The following is a 19892-nucleotide window of genomic DNA, read 5'->3' as shown; positions in this document are numbered from 1 at the left end:
AAGAAAACGTCCAGGTGTGTTGAAAGCCTGCCTTTTGTTTAATTACATTCCGATGGGCTCAGGCAGAAGCTTTAAGTCCACCTGAAGAACAAGAATTCAGACTGCTGGGAAGGAGTGTTTAAAGCAGAAACGGGTACACCAACTTTTACTATGCATATTAATAAATATTCTTTATTTAAATTTTGCACATTGCGCTTTTAACATATTACATCCAAAACATTTTGCAAATGGATGTCTAATTTGTAAAATCTTATATTCAGCTCATTGTCATTCTGTACAGAATTATAGGTACAACATTACTTTGCCACTAGTTTGCTTTTTGTAAGTCTCACAGTAAGAGAAACATTTAATGAAAAGAGATGGCTTAAATTATAAGAGAGGCTTGCACAGCTACTCAACTAAAGATACAAGCCTGAAGAAAGAACAAAATTAATGAAATCACCTCCACCAGCCTCCCCAAAAAAACAAGAAAAAAAAATCACATTAATTTAAGATAAAATTTTGCCGTAAGTCACTAAATTAAGTTTTTGAAAGAGAAGGCGCAGTAGTCATCTTGAGAATTTCAGTGAAAGACAGAGCTAGGTTATTGGATTTAGTTCGCTCCAGCCGTTGTCAACCAACCGTTACAAATGGGCCCCTTGTGATCATTTAAGCGGCAGTATTTGTTAAATTTCTCCTTCAGATGCTGTCGGTATTGTTCTCTATTGCTGTAGAAAGACTTGTTGTTTGCCATGAAGGACTGTATTTCATCTTGTGAGATAAAGATTTCCTCGTCAGACGTGCATTCAGACTCATCCTACAAATGAAAACAGGCATTTAGGAACCGTCCTGTGCGTACGCCCGTCCCGCGATCCCACGCATTGCCTACAGTTGCTCCGAAAAAAGATGTAGCCTTCGTGTCACGGCACTGCAAGGCTTAGCCGGGTCACCCAGCCACCCCTCCACACAGTGCTCATTTCCATTGAAAGAGAATAGGTTTTATCACAGTTTTAAAAAAAAAAAAAAAAAAAAAAAAAAAGAGAGAGAGAGAAGAAGAAAAAGCAAGGGGAACGGAAGGGAGAGAGAAGAAACTCATCCTAGGAGCTTGTAGGGGGCAAGTAATATTTGAGGCATGAAGGCAGCAATAATGCATGCTTCATTTTATGGAATAATACAGTCCTTGGTAATGAACACTTACAATACAAGTTCTGTCACTTGCATTCCAGTGACAGGCAATTTCCCCTCCTCTGCAAAGCCTCCCAGTTATATACTTCACAGAGAACACGCAAAAGCAAACAAACTAAACACTGGGAGAGAAAGCTGTGAATTTCAGGTTCAGTTACGTTCTCTCTTGTAACATTCTTCACTGGGATTTGAGTTCTAAACCCCATCCTCGATCCCAAGGATCGAAAGCAGTACGCTACAGCCTAAAATTCAAAGTAAGCGGTTACTTACAAGGAGTTCCACTAAGCTCTTGGCACCTTTTCCAGTATCAGGAACAAGTGACATTTCTGTAGGTTCTGCAAACTGTGACACGTTTTTCATATGCTCAAACCAAGGCAACTGCTGCCCACTTTTTTCTGAGCTACAGCAGCTTTCGGCATGTGTGTCTTTGGTCTTGTCGCGATGAAACTCTGTGTGCATGATATTTCCTGAGGTCTCTCTGTTACCTGGATCTGCCGTACAGCTTCCAAGTTTCTGAACCTAAAATTGAAAATAGCCTGTAATGAACTACCAGCAGCGTTAAACCCGAAACATTCAAGTTTCGGATGGAGGCAGGAGGGAAAGAGGAAAGAGTTCAAAAAGAGAGCAATGGTTTTTTTTTTAAATACGTGTGCCTGGGGAGGAGGGGGGAATGGCATGTTAGTTCACTGCAAGCGCACAGAGGTGCGCATGCTTCGGAATATAGGAGAGAAGAGCCTCCTTCGCCACAACCCGTTCTAGGAAGGACCTTGATCTCAAAACTTGGATGGAGAGGTAACAGAAGATCCTCCTCACCGCATTTACAGCGTTAGTCACAATCGCTATTTGAAATACTTTTGTAACGACTTTAAAATGTATGCATTTAAATAAGCGTTCTGGAATAGCTATGTTCCTTACGTGTTCATTCTCACACTTCAAAGTTTTACTTTTCTTTTTCTTCTTTTTGTTTTTGCCTTTTGTGTTATTCTCTTCCGAATTAGCCCAACATTCCACGCAGCTATCTCCATCCTCCTCTTTGTCGTCACAGCGATGGACACACGAATCGTCTCCTGCAAAAGACAGACAATTTTCTTCTCAGATACATTAAGTTTTGCGGATACTAAACCAGTATCATGTTTTTAGCAAACCTACCATTTTCGTCATGGTTGCAAATGCCTTCAGTGCAGGCCACATCTGATCCCTCTCGGGATCCTGTTTCGCTGCCCTCCATGCTCGATGAGTACCCGCAATCGCTACCGTTACAGTGCGGAGATAAACCTGAGACGAAGTGAAAAGTTAGGGTAAGCTGTAATAGCTGTTGCTTATTCTTTAGTTATGCCTCTAACAAGGAGGAGTTCTTTCGAAAGAATTATTTTTTTAAAAACAGCTGAGCGCTGTTTATCCCGCAAATGGTACATGTTTTTAAAAATTAAAAAAAAAAAAAAATGACATTGAACATACCTTTCTTGATTTTAGGTGAACCTAATAGGGTACCGCTACTAGGACAGGTGCAAGAAGTGCTTTCATTAGTAACAATTACTTCTACACAATTGTTAGCTTCTTCGCTGCTACCACAGGCTTTGCAACTACTTTCCGTGAAGTTCGAATTTTCCTTAAAACAAAAACAAAAAACTACTTGCAAGTACTGAAAGTAGCTCAGCCAGCATCTTTATAAACGATACTCTTTCCATGAGCAAAATCAGCTGACACTGACTGATAACAGCCACGGCATTGCTTGTAATTCTCCATAAGTACAAGACAACTAAAAAAATAAAAAACAAAACCAACAAGCCCAAGCTACTTTCCCTACAATAATATGACCTACAACTAGCCCACTGAGTTCAGTCACGAGATCCAGAATAATAATTGCACTTACTTAGTCAATTAAAGCTTTCCCCTCCCTCCAAATTTAATGGTAATTGTCTGCAACGAACAGTTGAATTCCCATATTCTAAGTAATCTTTAAGAAAAGGCAGTTGAAAAATATTCTAGAATAACCTGACCCCCTAGATTTAGGATTTTGGTTTTTTAAAAACCACCAAACCCTCAAAATCTATGGAGTTCCAGGCAACTACTTTACAAAAAGACCATACTATGAAAAAGTATTAAATTCCACTAGCGATCAAAAACTAGTTCCCAATACAGTAAAAACCTCTCAAGAATCCTAACATGGAACGGTGAGCTGATGAACAAAGCACCAAACTAGATGATTCAACACCAGCAGAAAGCCACAGCTATCAATCTTTACCTTTGCTTGATTTATTTCCTTCTCTTCTGTTGCCTGCAAAGGAGTAGGGATCTCACACACACACTTATTTTTCCGTCTGTTCTTTCGTTTTTGGCGCTTCTTCTCTTGTTTAAGCTCTCGCACTCTTTCTTCTTCTGAGAATTCTTCACAGAGCTGTTCCAATCGGCTAATACCCTGCACTTTTTCCACAGCCATCTGTTTATAAGAGGTTAGATCTATTTATAGATGTTAACACAATTCAAGCTTTTACATTTATAAAAGAGGAGGAGGAAAACAGCTGGTAAGTACTTTTTATTGTAAAGTCACAGCAACACAACTATTGACTAGAGAAGAAAAACGCCTATCCAGATTCAGTCACTAAGTTTAGTTTGCCGGGGAAGATATATGTACAGGGGGAGCATTGCATTTAACCTGCAGCCCAAAGTCACAATTTTCAGTAAAAAGTTGCAGACTTGAATGCGGTTTTGGATCTGTGTTTACATGGTAGATACTCTAACACAGCAGCACAGAAAAACACATTAGAACTACCGCTACAGAATTCCTGCAGCTCTTTGTCTACGGTAACCAGTGAAAAACCTAACTGATTTTCTAGGCAGGCCAATTGTGAAGTGTAGACATATCTCTAAATATAGCATGTATCTAAACACGTTCCTTAATATTGAATTTAGAACATATACCATAATGGCACACCTACATACGAAGTTAAAAGAATATAGATCAACTAGTAAACTATTCTGGATCAACGCTCCTACAGAGGTAAAACCAAATTCATGGCGGGGGGGTGTGTGTTTCAGATCACTCTGGGAACTCCTTAAGCCAAAATGAGACATCACCATTCCCACTCACCTTAGGAAAGGCCTCCATATAAATATATAACAGTTCTGTACTTCAAATTCATAACCAACCCTGCACACCAGTATAATGACCCAAATTTTACAATGTAAATGAGTTTTCAACACCATAGTTTACTAGATTAAAAAAAAAAAATCAGGACAAAAATGCCAGAGCGTACCCAGTCCAATGCCGCTTCCATAGCATTGTAAGTCTTTAAAAAAAATTACTTGTAAAAAAACCCCAAGAACTAACTAGATTAGGGTTCCAGTATGATCTTTCCCAAACTGATTTTATTCCTCCTCCTCCGATGTTTTAAAAGTTTTTAGAGAGAACAGGCATTACGACTGGAAGATAAAACAAAAAAGATCTATGTCATACCGAAGGGGAAGTATGCTATTGACATACGTTAAAGGAATCGCATGGAGTTCTGTGGGAAGTTCAAGATCCCACAGGATTACAGAGTGCACTTGGAACACGCTGAATGCAAGAGTTCGCAGCTGCGTTTGTAATTCAAAAGCACATCCTCCATTTTTACTAATAAGCCAAATAAAAACTGTTGTAGCCAGAGCTACTTTAAATGCTACTGGGTAGAAACACATTCACCGTGAATTAAAAACACAGAAGACCCAGCGTACTGTAACATGCAGCTTGGAAAGTAAAAGCAAGCCTCAATCTTTTATGTTCCAGTAGACTTCACGTGGGAATGCAACGCAGTTGTGCTATGCATTGACATACACAACTGTTGCCTGCCGTGAACAAGGGATTGAACGCAACACCCTTGAAGCTCCTTCCAGCCCAACGTTAGTAGAAAGCAGAAAAATAATTGTAGTGAAAACGCACACAGTTACTACAGCAATTCAAATATAAGTTAGATAAAATTTGATTTTTACCTCAAAGCTTTTGCGTAAAGCATCAACACCTAGGTAAAAAAGCATCTGCCATGTTTGTTCCTCAGCCCGCAACTTTTGCCAGATTCGGTGTAATCTTTCATAAAGATGAATACCCAGGCAGGTCAAAACTTCTTCTTGGGCTATGTCTATTGTCTTAGCATGCCTTTCTCTTCGTCTAAAGGAAGAGTTGAACCAAAGTATAGTATGGTTAAAGCAGCTGGAAGTCTACCAAGAGATCAAAGCAGTTCAGTGACGTATTTTCTTTATGTACAACTGAAGATATGTTTGCATGAACAGCTTTTAAATCGAGTTCTGCTGTGCTGCATGCGGATGCAAAATAGAAAGGACCAGGTCAAAACCAGCACTGCATTCCTAACACGTTAATCTCTGCACGGCACTGCTGAGCTGCACTATGCCTTCCCAACTGTGACTTCTGAAGGTGTTGCCCCATCAGTCTCTGCTTGCTCCTACTAGAAGCGATCAGCAGAGTCTTAATGCCAGAGAGATGCAGCCATTCTTTTGTTTCACAGAATCTGTATTTAGTTTATATAGCAACTCTTTCAGCTTCCTAGACATTTATGTGTCAGTTAACTGAAGCCGAATAAACACGCACAGAAGTTTATACATTACTTACCGTACAAATTAAAAATATTTCAGCATTGATCTGCATCTACCATCTATTAAAGAAAAACCATTATAAAGGATTTGCCCTCCTAATCAAAAAGTTCGGATTGAGCTCTAAAAATATTGAGCTCGGAATTGTATTTTTCATTGGAAGATTTTAAGATGCTAAAAGAGGTTCAGAAATCACTATAATATACAAATGGCAACAAAACCAAACTGAACACTTGGCATTTGGTAAAGCTGTCAACCAAGGTTCTCTTTCTATTTCGCATTTTTTGAACACCTCAGTGGAAAAGCAGGCAGCCCTGGTGAGTGAACAAATGAACTAGAAGACATTTGGCAGTTTGTTTCAGTCTTGCCTTCAGAGTTAAATGCACTTTAAAGTCAAAAGCACATATAAAATCTTCCCTACTTTGAAGCACTATCTTGAAAGCCTACTTCAATACAAATATTTACATTCAGAAGTTTATTATGCAGCAAGGAGGCAAAAATCACTTTTGCAAAAAACATTCAATAATAAAATAAAGAAGCAAAGCGCTAGATAGCCCACTCTAGCAAATTACATACTCATACCCTCCTGCGAACTCTGGTTCAGCTCGACCCAATAGGTGTGCGATGAAATCTGTTTCACAGCATACATGTATGTGACGTTCATGGGGACAGCAACGCAAACCCTCATAAAGTGCAGCGCAGTAGCCCTTTTCTTTGCTGCAGTCTAGCTCACCGATAAGAATATTGTACGCCCGAAGTACTTTATTTTTGCAGTCAGTGCAAAACCTGTGTTAAAACAGAACATCACAGAACTGAATCCTTATTCAAGCAGAAATTTAGACACGCTTCGTCTAAGTGATGATATACTGAGATATTTAATAGTGCATGCTATATTTAAGCTAGGTCATGTAAGGTTTATGTTACTTCAAAAGGTAAAACAGCAAGCCTTTGGCTGTAAGCCACTTAAGTTTACTATATGCATTATACTACCTATCATATGTTACAAGGCTGGATATCAACTTTCGCGCTCCAAGGCATAAATCAAGCTAATTGTTAAAATAAAGGAATTCCTACATGGATGTGCAATTCCATATTCATTCAAAGATCAGAAGTCTAATAGTGAACAAACTGAATCGTTAGTACAAGCCAGGACAAAATTCCTCCCAAGTAACACACTCCAAGTTACTTTATAGCAATTATCTAAAATATACTCAAGTGAGTGATAAGCAGTAAGAGAAAAAGTTCCCTCTGTTGCCTGCTGTATTAGAGCGGTGTTTCCACTACAAGCACCTTTAAACATATTTTGAATTATTAGATTACTGCGCAGATAGCCAAACAAGGTTTATTTATAACACAAAGTATATTCAATTTAAACATGTGATAGCTCAGATAACTAATATGAGGAGAGTATAGTTATGAAGTCTACTGTAATCAAAATACAACCAAATTAAGCTCATTCTATTTTATAAGAGGAGTAATCTTCAAGAAGCTACAAAACCTCTTGCTGTATTATTCTAAAAATGCAAGTCAGACAAGCTGCTCACATTTCAGCTTGAAAAGCTGGCTCTTCACGCCATCTCTGCACGGTGTTTTTCCCTTTCCTAGTTTGCCCAGCCACTTGACAACACTAAGTCAAACATATTTTGATGTTTGATAGAACTATGATAACTGGCTAGTTTCTGTGGTGAAAGGAAAGAAAACAGTAATATTATTGCAGGTTAGCATCAGGAACGCTGCCAACACCATGTTTAATGTCACAGGAGATTAAAGTTATTTTGTTTCCAAAGTGTTATTTCCACACCACCACCACCCCCGCACCCATCTGTGCACCCCCCCCTCCCCCCCCCCCGCCCAGTTTACATCAGAACCTTGAGACTACTGGAAATCAAAACTTTTTAATCAGCATGGTAGCTACCATACACATGCAACAATAATTTAGTGGCCTATTTTTTCCCCGCAAGAGAGACTTAATAGCACTAGCACTACCAAGTCATAAACAACTGTTCTAAAACAGTGATTTACAAGCAACACCAAGCCTAAAGTCTGCTTCTATTAGTTCAGCTCATACTATTTTGAAATTGCACATACTTTTTGAAAGCCTAAAAGAAGGCATAGTCCCGAACAGAGCAGGCTACTTGGGAAAGAGTATACACAGTTTTAATACATCAAATTGTAAATCATAATTTAATCCTAACCAAAAATATTAAGACAAGTAGCTATGACTTCATCTGAGGTCTCTGCATTTCCCCTATCGTAACCTGAAACAATAGGTAGAACCCAAAGAGTATTTCACTATCTTAGTCTCATCAACTGTTACAATGTCAAGGTCCTCCATCATCACGAAGCTTAGATCTTAAGTTTTAGACGAGCATCAGAAGAATCCTCTACACTTCTAAATATTTTGCGAACTCTACAGACATTTTGATTCAAAAAAAAAAAAAGGCAGCATGTATTCCTCAACACGAAAGTGTGTCTTTGTTCATCAACATACCTGTGTTTTCGTAGATAGGTTTCTAATGTTTCTAAAAGACAACTAGAGTCAATTAAAACTACTTCATCCCTGCATTCCTGGGACATGAGCTCCCACACATCCATCCAACAACCCCTGCAAATCATAAGAAACAAAAGACTGTACATTATCCTGTTTGGGGTTTAGAAAAACAGCAAAATAACGCATCACTAGTTTACCTGACTGCTCCCTGGAAAGGTCCACAGTAGAAAGTGATGCTACACTTGCTCTCCTTCCTTCTGTCTTCACTATTTTTCTTATCTGCATTTAATTTCTCTGTACTGAGTGTGCTACTTCTCCCTTCACTGTCACATAGTATTAAAAAACATTTTTTTTAAACCTATACATTATGAACTAGTTATTTTTCCTAAACAAATGCCATGAAAATGCTACTGTGTTCCTTCACTTACTTTTAATCCTTTATAGGCTAAGCCTTAACTTCCAGTGAAGTTAGGGTAAGACATGAGATATAAATTTTGCTGTCTGTGTTTATAAATCGAGATTCATAATGACTTTTTAAAGTTACAGCTGAAAGTTAGGAGTAATTTTTCAGAATATTACTTAAGTATAAACATACAGAAGTTTTAATACTTCTGTCAAATTAAATTTCATATGACTACTAAAAAAACACAACAAAAAACAAAAACCCAAAGAAAAAAGCAAAACAAACCCCCCAAACTTCCAATCATCTACCACCATAAGAAATCATAAAACACTCTACATTAAATTTCCAAAATTTGTTAAAAAAACCCACAACATTTTATAACACACATTTGGATATGCTAAAAGTACACTTATGGAGCAAAGAACAAACTTTAAATAGCAAGTCATGTTTACTTACAGGCTTGCCTACACTTGACATTTTATCAGAACGGTCATTTCTGTTTAAGCTCATGTATGGATACAACAGAGTACGAAGACGGGGGAAAAAAGCACTCTTATTTAATAATTAGCTCCTCTAGAGTATTTATCTATGCTATTATCTAGTTTGCCAGATCATACGGCTTGCATTTATGAGAGGTTAAAATGCTCCTTCACCCCAAATGGAACCGTGTAGCCATAAAGCAGGCACATTGAAACTGAGGACATCAAGCAACTCTCAAGTGGTATTAGCTAGTTACGTAACTTGTATAATTAAACACACAATTACAACTCAAAGCCTTTTGTGTGCGTATAAAATGCCTAACAGACGCAACTCAGCTGAAGAAGTTTCTTGTAATGAAGTCAAGCAGAAGCTCTAAGCTGATAAATAAAATTTGTTCTGTAAGACAATTGTATTTGACGCCTCCATGTCTAGGCTGTTAGTAGATTTGCTTCCACTCAAGGCAGCAGATTTATTTGGAGAAATATCAGTACTGATACACCCTGATCACTTCTGTAGCACAACAAACGGGCAGCGACTGAGCAAGCAGAGTGCAAGCCGTGTTTCTTTAGCAAACTACACTGATTGTCCACAAGCCACGTTATCAGATAAAGCTGAAAGCTTTACTTGCAGTATATTAAAATACTGCCCTTCCACATATTCCCTATTAACCTGCCAGCATTCAAAATACTAAGGGGATTTATTCCAGCACGAATCGAGGAAATTAAAGCAGCATTTTCCTCTCCATTCAGTTTCAGAATTGTTCTGCCTTGCCAAAATGGTAAGTGCAGGTTCCACGATATATGTTCTTATACAGAAAAGATCAATCTTACTAAAAAGAAAGCAAAAAAAATTAACACTTTCATAAAGCTTTGGATTTGCTTTATTTTAAAAAAAAAAAAAATACACCCCTATACCCCTATGATCTTTTGCTTATGTAACACAAGCTTTAAACTAATTATATGAAAGGCCTGTAACCAAAATATAATAGGAGGTAATGATTAGCTACCACTATCCTCAAGCAGCACAAGTAAAAATCAAGTGTCAAATTCCACATGCCTAGCATCTCAGGGGATTTATCTAAACCCAAAGAGACTCCAGTCTGCGTAGAAAAATACATGTCCTGTAACTGGAAACCGTGATCAAGCTTTCACAGGTTGTATGCTTAACCAGAAGCAGAACACAACTGACTAAAAAAGGTCCTGGACACTCCAAGTAAGCATAGTAGCCAAATTTATTGGTCATCATATAAAAACAAAAAAAGAAAAAATACCCCACAAACGAGAAACACCCCCCCCCCAAAATCCACAACAGATTCACAGGAAGTGTTTTTCTGGTTAACCAGCTGGAATAAACCATTTCAACTTCAAGACAGAAGCACATATGCATCTTTTTCACCAGCGTATTCAAAACATGCTATCGCATTCTGAGGAAATACATTTTACAGAGTTTTAGTTTTAACCCTGCAGCCCAACCACAATAAAGCCCTTTATTAACAGTTGTGCAAGGCATTTTTAATAAACCCAAGCAAAATGGTGTATATTTGTTTAGCATGTACCCTTTCACCTCAATGGGAGAAAAACTGCTGATCGATCATTTTGGTGTAGAGCACAAAAACCAGTTTGCCGTTCTAGAGCATTGTTTACATCACAATGCAGAAGCCATCCATGCCCTGAGCAGACTATATGCCAAGTTATGTCAGCGAGATATGAAAAGCACATCAGAGAGCACTGGTTTGTAATGGCCAAGTTGCATTTTGGCAACTGGTTCTGAAATGAAACATGGATATTTTTATACAAAAAAAAAAGAACAACCCAAAAAAACAAAACAAGTAAAAAAACCCACAACCAAGTAAAAGGTCCAACAGCCAAGAGGCAAAAAATGGAACAGCTAGAACTAACAAGCAAGTTTTGGGAAATGGCTGATATCATATAGTAGCCTCAGATTTCATACAAGAGCATCAGCAGCTGCCTTAGGGAGCTCTGACAAAGGGCACACTGAGGAAGGAGTACAGATCTTACACTGGGAGGGCAGAAGACCTTATAGCACTAGTTTTGTCCAGTCAAAGTGTGACCAAGGACAGTGGGGAAAGTATTAAACATCCTACTGATAAGACTGTCACTCTTACTGCGCAAAAAAGAGCTACCTTCTCATGAAAGCCTACGGAGAAAGGCTCATGCCCTACAGCACGCCAAAGACTCCTGGGTGCGTCTGTTCCTCTCCCCCACAATTATTTGGGTCTACTATAATCCAAGTATCTTGGAGATTACTACTCTGGCAAACAGATAACAGCATAAGAATTGATCTCAGTGCTTCAAAATAAATTAGTATCGATAGTTTGGGTCCTTAAAATATTTTGGATTGAATTGTGCATGTTAAATACAGACTTACCCCAAAGGTTTTGGTTTGTGTGTATCCAGGGAGTGTAATTGACATCTCTTGTTCTTCTTACTTTTGGGAATTGCATCAATCATATCATTCAGTTTGGACCTAAGGAAAAAAATGTAACTTAGTATTCTGAAGGCATGGTTATCCAGAGAAATTTTAAAGGGATTGATTCAGCTCGTGTATCAGAAACAAGTACGCTAATGAACATTAAATCTAAAACTTTCTTCCTATCCCCATTTTTACTTCTTATGCCATACAATCCTGCAATACAAAAGGACAATCCAGTATAGATTTCCAGACAATTCCTAGCAAGCAAGATAAAGACAACCCACAACTAAAAAGCTATTGCATAACTGCATAAGTAACAGACCTCAAGCAATGACACCTATTTCAAAAGTGTAGGGAACCACTACAACCGCTTTATCAAGTTACACTACCTCACCCTCCAAATCTCAATTTCCCCAGCTCTGCACTAACTTCTCCTGCTTCTCACTGGGCTGCTAACTGGAGCAACAATTAGAATGAGCTGAAGCCAACTGGAAGGCAAAGGCACACTGTGGTGAGCAGTCACTGTTTGGTCCGCTGACAGCTGAGAAACAAATGGCACTGAGACTGAGACTATTTATTTATTGTGCTAGCTAAACCCAGGAGGTTTCACTTTCTCAGTGTTACTCTTCTACCCAAGAGTAGAAAGGGTTTGGGGGATTTTTGGGGGGGGCGGTGGTGGGGCTGTTGAATTATTACTTTTTTAATTTTTAAATGCAAAGTAACACACTTCTTCCACAGATCATGAAAAACCCACAATTCCTATTTCAGATTAATGACGAAACATTTTAATATTGGTATTTTCCAATTGCAATCGTGGCATTGCAACTGATGATATGAAAGATTAGGTGTTTTGGGTTTGTTTTTTCCCAGTTTAGGAAATAACTAGTTTAACGCAGCTGTAAAAGACAAGTACATACTATAACATTCAAACTCGTGACAATTCAGTATGAGCAACGAGAAAGCTACAAAGCCAAATGCACAGAAAGTATCATCCCTTTTCCCCAGATTGTTATTACCTACGCAGTTCTAAGACAGCTGTGGGTCTAACTTACCCGTGCACATAAAACAGTGTATAGAGCTTCTTTGCGTCAGTCATACAGCTTCGAGTTACAGAAAGAACGCCCTTTGGCCCTACTGTTAGGGGCTCAAGCGCCGGATTTCCAGACTCCACAAGCTGAGAAAACAGACGTTCCACACTCCGACGGCAGCCAACACATGGGACCAGCTGAGAAAGTGCACTCAAAACTTCACGCGATGTCACCATCATGGCAATATTTAGATCCTGCTGTTTAAGCATGCTATGTCTCTAAAAAAGAATGAGAAATTAAATAATTAAAATAAATATATAAAAACACATCAAACTATTCAAGATTTCTTCGCCTTCAACATCATTTCCTCATCGAAATACACTTGCGGAAACTGTATGCAGTGCTCAGAGTTTCAGGTCACTGTCTTACTGTAGATCACTGAAAACGCTCACTGTATGAACAAAACCACGCTTGCAAAGATCATAGCAGCAATTCTGCTTCAAGTCTTACAGTCTACTCTCTGAAAGGAAGCTAATATTTTTTTCTCCTCTTGTTCCTGCCTCCTACCACTCAGATCAGCAAATGCTGCTTCCGAACAAACAGCACACCTCCCTGTCCTTATCAGGAAGCCCCTTTTTCTCCACCTCAGCACAGATGTTTTAGTAAAGGAATAAAGGGTCTCACATACAACTGTGCAAGTTTTCGTCTTCTACTCACGCTCATTTTATCTTTGGCACATAAAAAGGAAATTCTTGGACACTCATTGGCTGGAAAACTCATTTACAACAAACTTGTTCTGTTCACACCAAGACAATTTAACAATATTTTTCCTGGAAAGCTAAATACCATTTCACATTACAATTCTAATACCTGAAATTAAAAAATAAGTGCACACATTACTATTCAGGATGAAACATTTTACTTCAATAGCAAACATCCAATGTGTGCTAATAATAGATCATTAAAGACAACACCTTCTAATATTTCTTACATCAATAAACAATTTTAGAAGCTTCTCCTGGTTGCTCTGTCAAACACATCCAGGCACACATACACATAAAAAGCACATACTCTGCTATTTCTTCTTCTAACTGCTAAATTACTGGCTTGAACTTCATCAACACCGAACTGCCACTAGCACAGCTATGCAGAAGACAGAGTCCCTTCCTCACACACCAACCGACACATTACACTTAGATTACCAGCACTACTGGCACTTTCCAACATCATCTGTAAAAGCAGAGGCCTGTCAGTGTATTAACTGTCCTTTTTTCCCTGGTTATACAAAGTATAGCTTGTATCTACACAGGGAATATTTTTCCGTGACAGTATTTTCTGTATTATTGTCGTATCACACCACTTAAACACTCCTACTGTAGAAATGACTTGTCATAACTTCTAGAGGGAGAAAGAAAAGACCACACAACATAGCAAAACTAATCAATCACATGGAATGTGTAAATACATCAACTGAAAAGAGAAAATATTTTCAGCTGATTTTGTGTAATACATGTTATGAAAAGTAAAGCTATTATCAGATAACAGTTAAGGTTTGTGCTCCTAAAGGCTGGCACATTAAATAATCTGACAAGCGATATCACTCTGCAATAATCCTCTTTCCTGTAATTAATAGTCCTAGTTACAGCAACAGCAGGAACGAGCTATTTTCACAACACAACTATGCTTTATATGCAGCATATGCCTGAGCTGCTGCTGTCAAACCACAAGTGAAAGAGTGCAAACTGCGTATCAGCAAACTGGCCTGTTCCTTTGGACATCAACTGGCACAACTTTTTTCTTTGCTGCAGGTGTTCCAGTGCTACAGTTATTTGCCCGAGCGTTAGCAGATACGTTTCTATAATTAAAGCTTCAGGGGCACCACAAAACTGCCTCTCACTATTCAACTACATGTAATCTATAAACTGGCAATTAATTCTATCTTGGCATGGTACAAATCACAAGAACTCAATCATGAGCAATGCACTTGAAAAAGCAGTTCAAAAGTATTTAGGAAACAATAAGATGAAAATGTATTTACAAACTGTAGTTTCCATTAAGTATAAATTGGCAGTGACCAGAAGATGCACTGTTTTAAAGAGTTTACAGTTCCAACTAGATATGCAGCAATTACCTCCTCACAAGACAGCAACACATAAATGCTGTGAAATACAGAAAATGAGTGCACCCGGTGTACTTTGGTACCAATACGTAATTGCATATAGGTTGACGTGTCTTAAGTCATTCCAGGAGTGACAATCTCCTAGAGAAGCGAAAGCATGGAATTAAGGAAAGCAAGCTCCAATATGTGGTCTTCTTAAAAAACAGAAGGATGTATTTACCTGAATGAACTGTTTTAATTGTGCACCATTATTCTGATGTCCATCAAGGTTTAGCACATTATCAGGAAATTCCATCACCATCTATTCAAGAGAAGGAGGGGGAAATAAAAGCTTTCAGAAAAAAAGTCAAACGCAGAGCATTAGTTTATTTTACTTCCTTGAGGGAAATAAGACAGAAATTATGTTAAATCCTCATTCTTTTCACATAACTATCTGAAGCTTGGGAAAGGATAAGAGTAACAGTTTAAGGTAGTGAATGTTTCAGCAAATTAACTAGATGTTTCACTAATATAATGTTCTAGAGGCAGTTTATAAATGGCAACTCTTAAGTAGCTGTTGGAGAGAAAGCAAAAGTTGCTAAAGGGAACATCAGTATAGTAGACTATCTACATGACTTGAAACCTTGTTTCAGTTTAAAAAAAAAATAAAATTGTACTTCAACACACCAGGATCCAAATTGAGCCAACAGCCTAACTCCATTTATAAAGCCATGAAGAAACAGTCACAACAGTTTAGTGACTGAGTCGACTCCTTCAAAGGCTAATTTAAAACCATATTAACCCAACAAGGTATTCCAAGGTATACTTTGTTTTGTACAATTGCAGCTGCAACTCTCAAGAGGCTCAAAGTAAAATGTCAAGCCTACAGAACAATGCGATTACTCGTAAGTAATTGTAAAGGAAATATTAATAATTACTGACCAACAAAGAGGGCAATTTCTTGGGGGCTAGTAAAGTAATTTTCAGTCAGAAATCCAACTTTACGGGCATGGAGAAAAATGAGTAAAGACTGGCTTAGTTGGTCTTCTTTGTCCAAACTGAGAAATACAGAATTTATCAGTATAAATACTGAAAGTTCACTTTAAAATCTGAAAGACAGAATAACAACTTTGCTTAATAACTCTAATACCAATCAACACCAAATGAAACTGTCCAATTTATCCTCTCTCCTCCCTCTACCTTCCCTCAACTGTTTAGTAAAGACGGAATTCCCTGCTGTCTTCATAATTGCTGACACTACCTCCAGAGAACCCATACATTTACTTTTACAGGCACTCAACAGCGCTCCAAAATAAACATCTATTCTCTAAGGCCAGAAAGCAAGGCAATATTTCGATCTCGTATGTGCTAGAATTGGAATGCTAGCACAGGTGGCTTATCTTTGCACAGAACAGTGCCACAGTCAGGCTAATTCTAACCTCTCATGTATTTCTCTTCCAGTTTCCCTTGCCCCTGACCCATAGACACTAAGCAGCTGCCCAGGTTTTTGCTGTGGAATTACAGGTTTCCTACATTGCTAATTTGATATTTCTGTGGGGAATGAGCTACATGCAAAAGTAAAAGCTCTATCAGCTAATAACAGAGAGAAGCAAAAAATCTGTGCTTCCCCACCCCCCCCATCACCTTCATCTCCCACTATCAGACAACACCCTTAGGTGCTTTGTACAACAGAGTGAAGTTATCAAAGACTAAATTAATTCATGTGCCTGATTAGATTAAGTGGTTAAACATCAACCACCATCACACTCTGAACTACAAGAAAAAATTCCCATAATACCACATCAAATGGAATGCCTTCTAGAAATCATAAAAGCTGCTTAAGAAATGAAAAGGGTTAAATATTTAAGCCTCCTTTAATTTCTAGTTGAGCCATAAGAAACAGAAAAGTGTTCATTTAGAGCAGCACTACCACGTTGCACCTAGACAGCTTTCTATGCTACTACAAAGCAATGTTACAAGCTTAAGAGCATTATAGGCCATTCATTCACTAATTTGCAATCACCGATTCACAATTTCTAAATTTAAGGCATAGATTGTCCTCCCGCTGACTAACAGAAATTAAGTAGTCCCATTATTTTTAAAATTTGAGTTTTAAAAGAGGGTAACAGAAGCCAGTTCCTACCAACAAACACCACTATTTTTTAAAGATAATGCTGCAGATGTAAAATTATGTTTCAAAGACAACTGCATGTCCTGCGATAGCTCTCATTAAGAATTTAAAACATAAATTATAGAAGACTAAGACAAGGAAGCTAAGAGTTCATTCACTTGCTTCTGCAGATTTATTTAATAAAAGCCTCCAGAACCACCTAGAAATCCAAGTACTTTGTAACAACAGCAACATAATGGGAAAAAAAATGGGCCTGAGATAAGATTTCTTCATGGTAAGGATGACTTGCACTTGCATAAATGCCTTTCATCCAGATGGATACAAAACTGATTTACAGCTATAGGAACCTCTTCATCTTGAGTATGGCTTGCCTCTGGTGTAAAAAGTAGAAGGATAACGACAATACAGTGCAATTGCACAAAGTTCTGGCCGGGCGTTAAATTCTGGAACTAAACCACAAATGGAATTTTAGGTCAGTTGAAGTCATTTACGTGACACCTGGTACAGCCAAATTTTCACTGTCTCTCTCTCAACCTATTAAACACAACAAGGGTAACGAGCACGGTAAGTCTTCTGCTTGACACAATCTAATGGGTAATTTTTATTAGGGGGTCCAGAGGAAAACAAAAAAGAGGAAAAAAAAAAAGAGAGAAGTCGAAGATATTAAAACTACATGGGGAATGGAGGGGCAAAATAACTTCTAAGGCGCAGCCAAGACATTAAAAAACCTCAAACTTACACTATTGCTACATAGCACTGGGTTTTCCAGGTAATCAACCACTCTAGGAAAGCTTTGGACAACTAAGGGGGAAACTCTGCCCACTGTATAAGCACAGTTAACCAGAAATGACAGACTATGTAAAGCCAAAAAAAATTAGTGATGCTATTTGGTAAATTAATAATATGCCATCGTTTAAAATGATCAAAACTAAAATACAGCAAAGATCCTTGCTTCGAAAGAACCAAAACAAGATGGGATTGAGACAGATAATTTTTAACAGTGGGATGGAGGGTTAGGAGACTATCTGAAGACATTCAATTGTTTTGTTCTTGAAGATGGAAGAAATTATATTACAAAGTTGATCAAGTTAGCTGATGCAAGTAAGGCATTCTCCCATACTAAAACATGAGATTAGGAATTTAAAGCTCATCCATTTTACACCACTTTACAAGTAACAGCAGGTACTGTCACACCACTGACAGAAATCAAATACGAATAATTAAGATACCCAATTACACTATGTAAGCCCAATTTTATTTTGAACCCAACCTTTTCACACCTTAAGGATTAAAACAAATGACAACTGGCTAGTGGGACATTTTTTTTCCGTTTGCTCTGTGTTCACCTACGATGCAATTTCTGCGCCTTCCTCTAAACACGTGAGGAAGAGAAGAGAGACTAGACAGCCTGCAAGCTGCATTTAGTTCATTTTTCCACTGAATCTTCTGGAAATGGCAAAACCCCCATGTTTCTCAATTGAGAATAACACGTTGAAACAGAAACTCGCTCAGATTTGTTACTGCAGACACAGCAGCGTATTATGACGGACTTGATAACACTTGCTTTAAGCCAAAGCTTTCAGAAACACCTTCAGCCTTTTCTTGCCTGTTTAAGAGCATAATAATTGCCTAGTTGGAAAGGTGGGTTTTAATGTTAATATGGCTCCCTTCCTTATTAACTGAAAAATGGCTTTGCTCCACATTTGGGCTTGGGCAGCGAGACACGCTTGCCACTTAAAAATAAGTTAGGCGCAGGCCCCAATGCAGCAATAACTTTGTTATTGTGCGGTTTGCGTGTCTTTAGAGCTGGGAATCAGATAAAAAAGTTGCCCCATTTAAGCGCTGCTAACCCCAAGTGTTGCAAAGTCCCGAAGATTAACGCTGCGGGAGCAAAGGAGGAGCCGGGGAGGCCCGGCTGGAGGAAAGGCCTCGCCTGGGAATTGCAACACGGGGCAGATGCTGGGAGCGGGGACGGCGGAGGGGGTGCCCGGGGGAGGCCGCAGCCACTCACCGTCAGGGTGTCATCGATGTAGAGGGGGATCTGCCTCTTCTCGAAAGGGAATTCCTCCTCCCCGTCCCTGCAAACAGCCACCAGCCGCGCCATCTCTGCCGCTGTCTGCTGCTGCTTCCTCTCCGCTCCAGCCTGTCAGTAGCCAAACCCCGGGGAGGTAAATACCCGCCGCGCTTCCCCGGCACACTTTCACCAGCCCGGCGACGAGCCTGCTTTACCCCATCGCCTGATTCACCACGCCGGCCCCGCCGCCCCGGCCCACGCCCGCCCGCCCGCCTCAGCCCTGGAAAGGACTCAACCAGCCGCCGGGCCGGGAAGGGGAGAGGTGGGCAGGCTGGGAAATGCGACATAACATGGAAGAAAAGGGAGGTGGAGGGCGGGGAGGGGCGCAGCCGGGGGGAGGAAGGCCGGAGGGGGGATGGAGCCCCCCCCTCCCGCCGCCACCGGCCCAGACAGGCCGGCGGGGACCCGCCCAGCCCGCAGCCGGGGTTGCGGTTCTCCGCCGCTCCCGTCCCGTCCCGCCCCGCGGCGGCCGGGGAGGGAGAGGAGCAGCGGCGGGGCGAGGGGCCGCCTCCACCTGCCTCACCCCGCCCGGGACACCCGCTGGCGGGGAGGGGGCCCGCCGCCCTCCCACTCCCCAGCCCGGGCCCGCGGCCACCTCCCTCCGTCAGGCCGAGGGAGGGGGCGACGCGGCGGGCAGACCCACCCCTCTCCTCCCTGTCCTCGCCCGGCCTCCAGCCGGCCCGGGGCGGCGATGGCGGGGAGGCAGCCCCGAACGGGGGCAAGTCGGCGGGCCAGCTCCCGGCCTCCCCTCTCCCCCCGCCTCCCCGCGGCCCACCGGCCGCCTCGTCCCCCTCGGGCCTTTACCGGCTCCTCCGCGGGTCGGCGGCCCGGGCGCTCTGACAGGCGAGCGGACACCCCCGAGCTCCGCCACGGAGCCGCCTCCTTCCTCTCCCCCTCCCCGGGCCCTCCCTACAGGCGCCGGCCCCGGGCCGCCCCGCCCTCCTCTCGCGAGAGGCGGTGGCCCCGCCGTTCCCCCCCCTCCCCGCCCCGGCCCGGGGCCGCGGCT

At 40.5% G+C, this 19892-nt stretch overlaps 1 protein-coding gene across 2 annotated transcripts; it reads right to left on the bottom strand.

The window, feature by feature from the left end:
- Positions 1-143: 143 nt before the first annotated feature.
- Positions 144-19833, bottom strand: GGNBP2 (gametogenetin binding protein 2). Of its 2 annotated transcripts, none has more exons than XM_074596116.1 (14): positions 19691-19833; positions 18824-18955; positions 14923-15003; positions 12608-12861; positions 11511-11609; positions 8240-8353; positions 6325-6534; positions 5134-5308; positions 3410-3604; positions 2623-2773; positions 2314-2439; positions 2080-2231; positions 1435-1683; positions 144-796 (listed from the first exon to the last, which is right to left on the bottom strand). In XM_074596116.1, the coding sequence occupies exons 2-14, from the start codon at positions 18914-18916 to the stop codon at positions 593-595; spliced, it is 2103 nt and encodes a 700-aa protein (XP_074452217.1). In that variant the 5' UTR covers positions 18917-18955; positions 19691-19833; the 3' UTR covers positions 144-592. The 2 variants fall into 2 exon arrangements, with proteins under 2 accessions (XP_074452217.1, XP_074452218.1); XM_074596117.1 differs by having other exon boundaries at positions 6331-6534.
- Positions 19834-19892: the final 59 nt, after the last annotated feature.

The sequence above is a fragment of the Larus michahellis genome, chromosome 7, assembly GCF_964199755.1.
Source record: "Larus michahellis chromosome 7, bLarMic1.1, whole genome shotgun sequence".
NCBI classification, from domain to species: domain Eukaryota; kingdom Metazoa; phylum Chordata; class Aves; order Charadriiformes; family Laridae; genus Larus; species Larus michahellis.
This window is presented reverse-complemented; position numbering and strand designations above follow the sequence as displayed.